This window comes from Podarcis raffonei, chromosome 8 (assembly GCF_027172205.1).
Source record: "Podarcis raffonei isolate rPodRaf1 chromosome 8, rPodRaf1.pri, whole genome shotgun sequence".
Classification (NCBI taxonomy): Eukaryota; Metazoa; Chordata; class Lepidosauria; order Squamata; family Lacertidae; genus Podarcis; species Podarcis raffonei.
Genome location: NC_070609.1, coordinates 47,814,591 through 47,826,489, shown reverse-complemented (window position 1 = coordinate 47,826,489; position 11,899 = coordinate 47,814,591). Strand labels below are relative to the sequence as shown.

At 55.5% G+C, this 11,899-nt stretch overlaps 1 protein-coding gene across 1 annotated transcript; it reads left to right on the top strand.

Moving 5' to 3' along the window:
• The first annotated feature begins 203 nt into the window (after positions 1–203).
• On the top strand, positions 204–11,856 carry LOC128420309 (polycystic kidney disease protein 1-like 2). The gene is made up of 23 exons (XM_053401916.1): positions 204–340; positions 571–845; positions 969–1,054; positions 1,356–1,428; positions 2,073–2,128; positions 2,348–2,407; positions 2,653–2,814; positions 2,944–3,071; positions 3,334–3,463; positions 3,999–4,127; positions 4,480–4,687; positions 4,806–4,990; positions 5,220–5,450; positions 5,988–6,092; positions 6,179–6,336; positions 6,679–6,828; positions 7,018–7,220; positions 7,670–7,863; positions 8,852–8,996; positions 9,080–9,299; positions 9,388–9,574; positions 10,309–10,391; positions 11,291–11,856. The coding sequence occupies exons 1-23, from the start codon at positions 204–206 to the stop codon at positions 11,307–11,309; spliced, it is 3,324 nt and encodes a 1,107-aa protein (XP_053257891.1). The 3' UTR covers positions 11,310–11,856.
• The last annotated feature ends 43 nt before the right edge of the window (positions 11,857–11,899 follow it).

Genomic DNA, 11,899 nt, shown 5'->3' with positions numbered 1-11,899 from the left:
GGACCATCTTGCCTATCCTGCCAGGTTGAGATGGCACTGAGGCGACAGACAGCTCCCGGCTTAGCCCTGCTGCTCTGGGCCCTGTGCAGGACTGCTGTCCCTGTCACCATGCCTGAGGCTGTGCTAAGGGAGCACCAAGGACATTGCTACCAGCTTGCTCAGGAAAGACTGGCTTTTGAGGACGCCCAGGCTGCCTGCGGCCGATGGGGAGGGCACTTGGCACAGGTCCCTTGGGAGGTGACAGGGACGTGGGGTGCTCTGAGAAGGAGGAGGGGGCAGCTGAGAGGGCCCTCTGGAGGCTGGTGGGTCTCCAAGGGCCCAACCAAGCCTGCGGTGGCAGGTAAGTCAGTCCTGTGGGGGCACCAGAGAGGGCTGGGCAGAGGTGGGAAGTTGTTTCTACTCCAGAGGGTGGACGGTGCGTCCTGGTTTCTATCACAAAGGCCAGGTCCCTTTACACAGCTGACTTGGCTGTGGTTAAAGGCTGGGATTTGGGGAGCCACATTGAGGGGCAGGGTGTGGAGGTGGGGGGCACTGTGCTGCAGAGAGCTGGCTCTTTTGCTTGTAGTGTAGAATTCTGCTTATTTTCATCTGCTCTGTCAAGAGCATACCACCCCGCTCTGCCTACTGTGGTCAGATCTTACAAGAGGGCAAGGCCCTCACCTTGCCCTGCCCAGCTTGCCACCATGCCCATGGCAGCCTCTTGTGTCTTTGCCCAGGAGCCCAGCCTCATCTGCATGGGGCTCACCATCAGCCCCCCACCTGCACCTTCCTCTCCAACCTGGGCTTGCTGCAGGAGGCTACCGGGCCAACGTGCCGCCAGAGGCATCCTTTCATCTGCGAATTTGGTGAGAGGCCAGCTGGGCTGCCAGGGTGGGATTGTGACACCCCCACTCCACCCCACCCCTGAGGACAGAGATTGCTCCTCCTGACCCCGGAGGGGCTCCCTTTCAGGATGGTCCTTTTTGCAGGTCCTGTGGAGGGAGGTGAATGCCCAGTCAAAGTGGCCAGGAGTGCCAACAGCTCCAGGTCTTGGCAAAAACAGAAGGCTCAGCTGGTAGGTGATGGTGGCCAGTTCTCTTCCCTCCAAGTCCAAAGCAAATAGGCTTTCCCTCCTGCTGCCTGAAACCAAACTCCAGCAGATGCACCAAGGCAGAGGATGGGGGGGGCAATAAAAACAGCCTGTCTGCCACCTCTTAGCCACCCTCCAGACAATTCCTTTGGGCATGATTCCTGGGCAAGCTCCTAACAGGGAACCCTTTGCCCTGCCCCTTCCAAGAAAGCCTATTGGGTGACATATCCTACCTGGCACAGTGGCATTGCTCTGTCCCACTCTTTTTTTCTCTGTCTGCCTCCAGGATCTGACCTCCATGGGGAGGAGGCCACAAAGGCTCATGCGGCGGCATCTGGGTGATAAGCAGAAGTACCCAGGTGATGTGGGGATTTATTGATTTCTGAAATAATGCATTGAAGAGTAGGTCATCTGCAATTATAAGCAATTGTGAGAGGCTGATCATCTTGGGTCATTCTGCTTATTTTAACAAACCCTTTAAATGCCCTAAAATAATATTTATGGGGCTGAAAGGGGTATTTTATCTTATTTCTCATAGACCATCTTTTCCAAAAGATTGTAGATGTCAGCACAACCAAAAGATATACTTTCAATCTGCCTGTACAGAATTACAACTCCAACATTTACCAATGGTATTTGTTTAAGCTGTGCCCAAGGGGCAAGGCACCAGTGATTAACTGTTTTTAACAAGTTTTATTTCAGATAAACTTTTATTGCCATGTTCTACCTCTTGGAAAGAGCCTGAAGCAATGCTCAGGATGAAAATAAGCAACTGTAATAATGTAAAAGCGGGAACATAACTAGTAGCCAGTGGTTCCCTTATCATGAGGCTGATCCTTTTGCCGGTCAGGGCAGTGGTTTTTCCCTGAAAGGAAGCAGCTTGTTGTTGAGACAGGCTCACCGCAAGGAGTTTGTGTTTATGGAGGCCAAAATGCCTGTTTCTGTGTAGGGGGACCCTGAGGGGAGAAAAGACTCTTGCTCATACTTCTCCTCTTGCCTCCAGAGACATCAGCAATCAGGGAGGCCTTGCAGGATGTTGTTCCCAGGACCTGGCAGCAGGTAAAAGAGCCCCACTGGGAGGGAGTATCTGGGGAGGGGACCCCCTTCAGCCCAGCCCCATTGAGGCCCACAGCAGAGCCACCAACCTTCCTCTGACTCAAGACAGCCAACCTCTCTTCTGGTGGTTAGCACAGGCCTTATGTAGGCCGGGAATCCCTTATTCAGTGATCTGCATTTGCCTGCCAGCATTTGAGCCCAAACTCCTGATTCTGCCTGCAGGAGCTGCTCCAGCGACTGACACTGCCGGTGAACAATGGTGCCTGGAGTGCCTCTGAGCTGGTATGATTGGGCCCATGGGGAGGGCGGATGCCCCAGAAGGGACTGAGCCCCAACTCCAAAGGCTGTGTAGCTCCCATGGGGAACCTGAAGAAAGAGTCAGGCCAAGTCCTAAGAAGCTCTTTCCTCCAAGAGAGGTGATGGGGAACATCTCATGGAAGGAGTCGAGGGACCCCCATTAGTGCTGAGGGTCTTGGGCAATGCATGGGCATGGAGGAACATTAACATTATGTGCCTTTGCGTGCCAGGAAGAGGAGGTGGGGTTTCTTCAGGCTGTCAGTGAGGACCTGCTGAAAAGGAGGCCTCCAGCCTCCCCACACTGGCACCTCCTCAACCTCCTGGCAGTCCATGGCACCAGCCGGCTCCTGCAGGTCATTCTGGGCCCCTGCTCACCCAACATCAACATCCAGGTGAGGATATGCCACACTCCCGGGTGCCCTGGTGGGGAGGGACAGGCCGGTGCATGGGTCCCTTCATCCCATATTGCCCCATCTTGGATGGAGATTGAGTCCCCAGTAACTGCCCACTTCTCCCTCCAGCAGCATGAGGCCCTGACTGGCACCCTGATGCAGATCCTTCACAAGCTGGAGCAAGCTCTTCAGGAACTGGGGGGCAGCAGTGATGCCATCACCATGGAGACGCCTCTCATCAGCATCTATACACACAGGTAAGCTACCAGGCTTGCAGCCACTGGGTGACAGGGAAGGTAGGAAGCTTGACTGGTCTGGGAAGGGAAGGGAGAAAGATCTTGGCAGGAAGTGTCCAAGAGAAAAGGCCATGAGGTAGCCATCTGCCCTTCCCTCATCATGGCAGCTGGCTCACATTTGCCTGGCTGTCCTGCAGATTGGCAACTCTCCTGAGACACCCTGATCCCAGGCACCTGCTGTGCCCTGGCTCTAACCCTAACTCTCTTTGTCTCCCTGGCTCAGGGTGAACTCTTCCAGGCTGGGCAATATGGCGTTCTCCTTCCCTGGCAACCCATGGGCAGCCAGAGTCATTTTGCCAGAGCAGTCTGCGCTGGGCGCCGTCATGCCACAGAATATCCCAGTGGATGTGCAGGTCAGAGGGAGCAGGAGTGTGTGGCTGGCCCTCTCCTTTGGACTGGGCACAGGGGCCTTCCCTTTCCATGAAACGCAAACTCTCCTCTGGCATCTGCTGCTACCCCAGGAGGAGAAGGAAGGCAGAGAGCACCCAGGCAACGAGTCACTTGCTGTGCTGTGGAATGCACTGGGGCCCAGCACTCAGAAGTGACTTGGCTCCTTCAGATCAGCCTGATGATGCACCCAGAGGCATCTTCCCTCCCCCCCTCTTCTGGAGCCTCATGCTTCTGGGTTGGACTCCAAACATTTCATGACACCCCCCTTGCCTACACCCCTGCAACCAAGGCCCCCTGACTTGGCCCTACTCAATCTACTTACCCAGTGCTTCCAACAGTAAGCAGCCATGTTTCCAAAAATGGGGAGCAGAGCGTGGGGGGGGGGGAGCACCCAGCCATCCTGCCGAGTGTGGCCATGTGGCCGAGCAGGCATGGCTGGTGGGTCAGGCCCCCTCAGCAGTGGCGCTGCCCTTTCTTCTTCTCTCCCTCTCTCTTTAGATGGTGAGCTTCCTGGGCAGCCCCTTTCCCCCGAGCTCTGGGGAAGGGGTCACAGGAGCTGTAGCTGAACTGAACCTCCTTTCTGAGGGCAGCCAGATCAGCGTTAGCAACCTGAGCACCCCTGTCCAGGTATGTCCTGCCTAGAGACTTTGGGCTGAGTGGAGCCTTCCTCCCTGTAAGGGAGTGGGCTATTGAGCATCTCCAGAGGGCAAGGGCAGCCCTCCAGGATCATTTCTCATGGCAGGATCTCATAGTGTGGAGATCAGCTGGATTAGCCACCAGGTAGGCCAGCCGCTTAGCCTGGGAGAGCCTACAGTACAGGGTCTGGTCTCTCTGTCATCATCCTTCCCTCTCTCCCGCCGCAGCTCACCTCCATCAGTGAGGCTGCCTCTGCTCCGGGTGAGAGCCTGAGGCAGCTGCTCATCTCACTGTGGTGGTGCAGTGGCAGCCAGTGACATCCTGCTCTCTTTTCCCATCCCAGATTTTCCTGCCCCGGGTTGGGCCTACAGCCCCTGCCGAGCCAGCTGCCTTCCTCTCTCCAGGGGAGGCCCTCCTTCTGACTGCGAACATGACATGGACAGGGGGATCCCTGATGATCCACGCTCACCTGGACCCTGTGGGGCCTCTGGAGCTCTTCCTGCAGCCAAGCGAGCAACTCCGGGAGCCCATTGAGCCCAACGTTGGCCTGGGTATAGCAGGGGGACAGAAGAGCTGGCTTCTGCTTCCACTTTCGGCCTGGGGAGTGTGAGGACCTCTTCCTAAAATGGTTTCCCTTTTGTGTTGCCCCCCCCGCCCCATCTCCTGCAGATGGCTACACTTGGCTAGTGAAGGAGGAAGTTCTTCGTGACCTGAGAGGAGCCCTTCAGTTCCTGGTGGTGCCACTGAACCTCTCTGCCAGCCAGGGTCCTGCCACCTTACATGTCAGCACCTATGGGATCCAGTGCGTCTCCCGGCACCTGCCTGATGCCCAGTGGCGAGAGGCAGGCTGCAAGGTGAGTCTTGGCGTTCAAGAAACAAAGGGAATCTGGGTACCTTGCGCCCCCTACTGCCAGAGGCAGGGAAGAATCAGAATAGCTGCCTCTGGTCCTTAATAACACTTCTATCCCATTTCAAGACCATATTGCCTGCTTCTTTATTTAAAGCATCTGGATCTCTGTTTTGTGAGAAATATCCAAGGTGATCTGCTGCCCAGAAGCACCCTTAATCCCACCCTGTTTGCAGGTAGGAGAGAGCAGCAGCCTGGCGGAAGTCCACTGCCTCTGCACCCACCTCTCCTTCTTTGGCAGCAGCTTCTGGGTGGCGCCAGTCCAGCTGGATGTGGTGCGCACAGCAGAGTACTTTAGCCAGGTGAACAAGAACCCAGTTCTGGTCGTGGTCCTGGGAGTCGTCTATGCCCTCTACTTGGTGGGGGTGGCCTGGGCCCGCTGGTTGGATACACGCCCCCTGCACCAGGTAAGTTGCTGGGGGGTGAGAGGGCCGGAGGTAAGGAGGGGGGGCCTGGCAGCAAGCAGCACAAACTCACAGGCCCTTGGCAGCTCTTAGGTGGTGATGCTCCCAGAAGGGCAGGTCATGCAGCAACAGCCGCCATTTGGAGACTGAACTCTTGGAGGGTCTCGAGCTGCTCTCCCACACCATGTGGAGAGGAAAGGACTCTGATCTCCTCACCCCCACCCCTAAAGGGTGTGGCTGGCTAGGGACGGGGAAGGCTTCTTATTTGTTACAAATGGTCATGACTGCATTTTGCTCTCTATAAACATACAGCTGAGTGAGATGCAGCTAACTCTGTTCTGTCTAACGATTCCATGTGGATTTAAGGTTTGCACATCTCTTCGCCAGCAAAAGAGATCCCCTTATTCTGGTCTTCACTGGGGCCAAGTGGGAAGGACAACTGTATGTATGGGGCCTCAGTGCTCTCTGCTCTCCTGCGCTGCTCCGTGGCAGAGCATGACCCTAGAAACGCCACCCCTCACACCCCTCTCCCTCTCCCAGGCAGGGCCAGTCCTCCTGTCCGATGATGATCCCTGTGCCCAGTATGGCTACCTGCTCCAGATCTGCCTGCATGGCCAGCAGAAGGCCCCCGGAGGCAGCCCATGTGTGAGTGGTCTGGCCTGAGTGATGGAGGGGGTGGGGTGGGGTGCCTGGTCTTTGCCCCAGAGCTCACCTAGCCCTTTCATCTCCAGCAGGTCTGCATCTGCCTGCAGGGATCGTCTGGTGTCAGCAAGCCTCGGCGCCTGCCCCTGTATGCCAGCCTCTTCCTCCTACGGGAGCCATATCCACTGGGAGAGCTCCAGAGCATTTGGTTGTGGCAGGAGCCCCACTCCGCCCCACAGCTGCCCTGGTCAGTCTGCCCAGAAGTAGGGTGGGTGACATCCCACTTGGAGACATTGTGCTGGCATGCGGACACTGCCCACCTCCCATGGCTTGGCTCTGGGGTGCCAGCCCGCCTCTGCTGGACATGCCACAATTCTCCCTCTCTCTGAATGGGGCAGAGGTGGTTATTGTGTCAGGGTGCCCATCCTCAGGCACCCTGAGGAGGTGGGGCTGGAGGGGGTCACCAGCACACCTGGCACTCGTCCAGCAGGGAAGCCTCTTGCTTCTGCCTGACAGGACTTTCTTCTAAGCGGGGCACTAAGAGCACCAGCCTCCTGCCTGGCACTCATTACCCATCCCCTTCCCTCAGGCATATCGCCCACATCACAGTGCGAGACCTGCAGCAAAGTAGGAGGTTCCATTTCTCTTGCCAGCCGTGGCACATCCCAGCAGCAGGGGCCCCACACAGCACTGCCCAGCATTTCCTAGCAGCTCCACAGCACCAGCCAACAGCATTCTGGTAGGCTTACCAAGAGACGGGGGAGTCTGTTTGGGTGTCCTCAGCCCCCACCTGCCCACTGTGCATAAACTTAGCAGGGATCTCTGAACCACCTCCTCCCAGGCAGAGCTAGAGACTCCAGCTGTCTTCCTCCTCATAGCCTGGCCTTGGGTGCTGCTCCCACCCACCCATCTACTGCTCTCTCTGCAGGCCCATCTTCCGGCAAAGGACTCTGAGCGGTCTTCGGGAGGAGCACACAGTGCTGACAGTGCTACTGACCCGAACAGGCCACGGGCGGCCCGTCACGCGGGTCCAGGGCCTCTCCTGCGGCTTCTGCCTCCTCCTCTGCTCTGCCCTTGTGAGCCTCATGTTCTGGGAGGTGCCCCATGATTCACCCGAGCTCCTGAATGTTGGTAAGGGTTGTGCCACATGGGATATCTCCCAAGGGCCACTGGCATGGAAAAGGGGGCTGTGCAACTCCTCTGCTCCATCTCCTGCCAGTGGAGGAAAGTCCCTCTTGCCACAACTGGAGGGACAAACACAGTCATACCCTTTGGGCCGGCAGGAGGGAGGTTCATGTATTAGGACTTTGGAAGAGCCTGGGTGAAGCTGGATCAGGCCAACTGCAGGTGGGATCTAGCCTAGCATCATGCTTCTCACACAATGGCCACCCGATGCCTCCTGGGAAGCCCACAAGCAAGGCTCCTCTCCTACATTTGATCCCCCACCCCCTGAATCCAGAGGTATCCTGCCTCTGATTGTACAGGTAGCAGTTGGTGCCTCCTTCCAGCGTCCCTGGGGCACAAAGAGTGGTGGCTGGTAGGTCCACTTGCAGGCACTTCCCCCCCCTGTTGATACACAGGCAGCTGCTTCTCCCTCTCCTGGAAGGACATCATGATCAGTGTGGAGAGTGCCTTGATTACCTTCCCCGTCAACTTGCTCCTTGTATTCATCTTCCGCCACGCTGAACCACGCAAGAGCCATGCAAAGCCCGGCCTGGCAATGGCTGTGCCCAGTGCCCCTGCCAGCCCAACAACCCTGGACACTGTGCATGAGGTAGGGACAAGAGCTCTCCAGGACCCAGGACATTTTCCCCATTGTGCCTCCCCTTGGAATAAGGCCACGGCTGAGCTGGCAGTGGAGAAGAACCACCCCCCGATCCCCGAAGCCCCACATCCCCCCAGGATCCTTCTTGCACCAGTGAACTTGGTCCCAGGGAGACGTTTTTGCATTTGCAGATACAGCAAGCACTGGCTTGCCAGAGAGTTTTCTCTGTGGCAGTTATGGGATGGCTTTTAATAGGTAGGAGAGGATATGTTAATGGCAATTTAGCCCTCCAGGTACCCACATTTGTGGGTTGAACATACAAAGAGATCAGCTTATCGCTTCGTTTAAAACACAGAGCAGAGTTCAAAGTCTCATCCTCAGCAGAAAAATAGAAAGCATAGGAAAAGGCTGTGAAGCATTCATTAAATTCAGTCCAGCCACAAAGCAAGCTGGTTGCCCCTTAACAAAGAACCAGACACAGACTGAGAAGTAAGTTTAAAATATGTTTACTTACTCATAGTCATGCAATTGTTCTCAGCAGCAACAGCAGTAAAATAAATGCAGGCAAAATACTTATATTTACAGTATGAACAGCTTGAGGCATGTGGCCAATGCTGGAGCGATAGGATATATGTCTGCTCCATTGTTGGTTGAAGAGAAAAGAGAGAGGGAAGGAACAGGAAATACTTTGATTCTTCATTTCCAAGAGAGGAGGGAAAATGACCTCACACAGAACCATCTCTACCAATTACATTTCTATGGTCCGAGTCTCTCTATCAATACTGTAATGTGACCCTATGGTCTTAACCCCTTCACATGCTAACTCACAAAAATATGCATTGTTAGATTTGGCTGCAAATCTCCCACAGCACTTCTCCCATCTGCTACATCTTCTTGTGCCCAGCTTTGCCCACCTTACCCTCAGCCTGTTGGGTGCATTTGTGCCCCAGTCGCCTGCCACTCTCCCGTCTACCCGTGCTTGTCTTTCCCTCCCTAGAGCCTGCGCGGGGCAGTGGAGACGCTGAGCAAAGCCAGCAAGCAGAGCCAACAGCTGCTACATCCCGACATGGACCTTGAGGAGCTTCTGCAGTGGCTGGCTCGTTTTATCCACCCTGATCCTGGGGAGGAAGAGGAGGCAGCAGGTGAGAGCCCAGCCATGCCTGCCTGCCTTGGGCAGCCCTGCTAGACCCCCAGAGGATGGTGACGCTGCGGCTTCTGCTTGCAGGGAGGGAGCCCAAGATCTCCAGTGTGGCGCCCAGCCCTGATGCGCTGCACCAGACCTACTGCAACCGCTACCTCCTCCTGAAGCTGCAGCACATCTCCCGTCTCCTGGGGGAGCTGGAACCAGGAGTCCCGACAGCCAAGCACCCTCCGGCTCTGCAGCAGCGCGTGGAGGAGATGGCCAGGCGTCTCGAGCTAGCAAGCCCCATCCGGTCTCGCTCCATGTAGGTAGCTCAGACAGGCTCTGTGAGCAGGCAGGGAAGCCTACCTTGCAGAGCCTCTTCCTCATGCCTTCCTCTTGTTCCTCCACAGCCGAAGGTGGCACTTGCCCTGGTGGGGCGCCTGGGTGGGGTGGGCCCTGCTGGTCTCCCTCAGCGCAGTGGCCACCTTCTTCTCCTTGCTCTATGGCTTCCACTATGGCAAGGAGAGCACCGAACGCTGGCTCATCTCCACTGCCATCTCCATGGGCCAGGCCCTCTTCGTCCTGCAGCCCCTCAAGGTACTTCCCAGCCAGGCTGAGCAAACCCAGTATTCCAGGGGGGCCTTCTCATGGGAGGTCGGGTTGCCAGACCTCTAAGTCTGATCTGAAGTCTTCAGGTTTGCCTAGTACCCTCCAGGTGGCAGGTGAAGGGCTTGAATCGCTAGATGGGTGAGAGTTCCAGTGGTGTGTGTGTGTGTGTGTACACAGAAGACTGTGTATAGAGGGTGCACACTTTGGACCAGCAGGAGCTGGATGCAAATTATAGCATAGACACTCTGAAGGACTACCTCCACTCTTCTCCTAATTAACCTCTGTCTCTAGGACCCTTGTGACTATACCAGGGTCTGTGCGCCTGACACCACCAGGGGCAGCCCCTAGGTCTCAGGTTTGGGTCCTGAAATCTCAGGGTCTGTGGTACTCCTCAACTGGCAACCCGTAGGGGGAGGGACATCTCAGCAGCAGCAGCAGAAATCATGGTGCGCATACTTCTTCCTCATCTCATGTATGTGTCTGCCACCTGCCTGGCTGGGACAGGTGTCCTCTCTTCCTCCCATGAATTTCAAGGGGGTGGGGGAGAATTTAACCAAAACGCCCTCACACATACACCAGTTTGTTGTGGTGTTTTGGCACAAAGTGAGGGGCTAGGCTCATCTGGAGAAAGGGAAGCCTGCAGATGTTCCCTCTGTTTTATGGATGGGGCAAAACGGCTGCGGATCCTGCCCATCCCTCTTCTTCCATGAAATCCAATGCAGGTGATAAGCTTTGCCATTTTCTGTGCCCTGATACTGAAGAAAGCAGAGGATGAAGATGAGACAGCCCTGGACCTGGAAGACTGGTAAAGGGAGGAAGGAGGCTTGCAGAAGTGGAAAGGCAGGATGAATTGAAGGAGGGAAGGGGAAAGGGGCCTCTCCAGAGAGGGTGGGGACCTGGACTGCCTCCAAGTAGAGAAGGGCAAAGGTGGCACTGAGAATGTCCCGCACCAACTGCAGAAAATAAACTCAAGTTCAAAAAATTCCTTTCAAGACAGGGGCCAGGCAAGAGGAAGGGTTTTCAGTACTACGTCTGTTGCCTCTTCCACCTCCCGTAAGGGAAGGTTATGCACACACAGAGAAGAATCACGCCTCTCCACTTTGGATTGGCATGACTAGGAGCCCACCTGGACCATTCCTCTGCTGCTTTGGGTGGCCCGGCAAGGCATGCAGGCTTGGTGGAGGAATCCAGTTGCTGGTGTGGGCACCTCTGGTTGCCAGGAGCAGGTAGCCCAGGGCCTGCTCTGGGAGACTCAGAGGATGCAGAGTGGCTACACTAGGCATCTCCTGGGCTTGCTAAACAGGAAGGAAACACATTGAACTGAAGTCCCTGCAAGGGCAGGACTGGCACTGTCCCCTGTGGAAGGGGAGAAGATTGGGGAGGGACTAAAAGGTAGTGACTGGCATGTGCACAGTGGGGATGGAGAGGAGTCACCACCCAGTGGCAGAGCAGCTGCTTTGCAGGCCCCCTGCCTTCCTAACTCTTGACACTCCCCATTAAAAAGATCTCGAGTAGTCTCTCTTTGCTCGTGGCCTTGAAACACCACTGCCAGTCAGACTAGAGCAGACATATTAGGTTACCAGTAATTTAACCATCCTAAGGGACACTGCAGCTCCAGGACTGGGGCCAAGGGAGTAGAAAATATGCTGGGAAGCAGTCCTAGGGCCCCATCCTGACCCACGTCTTCGACCTCTGTGATTGCAGGCTGTGCTCTTTCCAGTGATGGGAGGACAACTTTCTGCGAGGCCACCTTGGCTTTTGCCACGCCATGTGCCCAAGACCTCCAATCAGCCTCTCCAACACCCACACCTGTACAAAGGCCAGGACCATCTCTCTGGAGGAACGGGAGGGCACAGCATGGGAGGGGGGCAGCGAAGTCCCATTCTGTAACCTGCCAATGGAGCCAACCCTGAACTCACTGAGTGTTGAAAGAGTTGGGATGCAACTCAGCTTGCTGAGGGTTTGCATGAGGTTAAAGTGGATAGAGAAGGGAACCTCCAAGATTGTCTAACTGCCCTTTGATCTCTGTGATGACCTTTCTTTTACTATTAGACTGGTATTCTTAGGGTTCCTGACAGTGACCAAACTTCCTGCTTCCCCCTCTTCCTTCTGAAGCTGAAGGAGAGAGGACATCTATGGATGTATCACTGCCGAGAGTAAAGAGCAAGCATGACTCCCTTGTAGCTTCAAGATTAATTAGCTAAAACTAGGAACTCTTTTCTATCCAAGTATATATTTCTTATAATAAATTGAGCTTTATTATATTCCAATTTTAAGTACTCTGTGTGTGATTGCAATGAAGGCAAGCCTCCT

Excerpts from the sequence above, each read along its gene's own strand:
- LOC128420309 (XM_053401916.1), top strand. The coding sequence starts at position 204 with ATGGGGAGGGCACTTGGCACAGGTCCCTTGGGAGGTGACAGGGACGTG. Across the intron at positions 2,129-2,347 it reads TTCCCAGGACCTGGCAGCAG|GAGCTGCTCCAGCGACTGAC; the intron begins GTAAAAGAGCCC and ends TTCTGCCTGCAG. Across the intron at positions 4,991-5,219 it reads GGCGAGAGGCAGGCTGCAAG|GTAGGAGAGAGCAGCAGCCT; the intron begins GTGAGTCTTGGC and ends CCCTGTTTGCAG.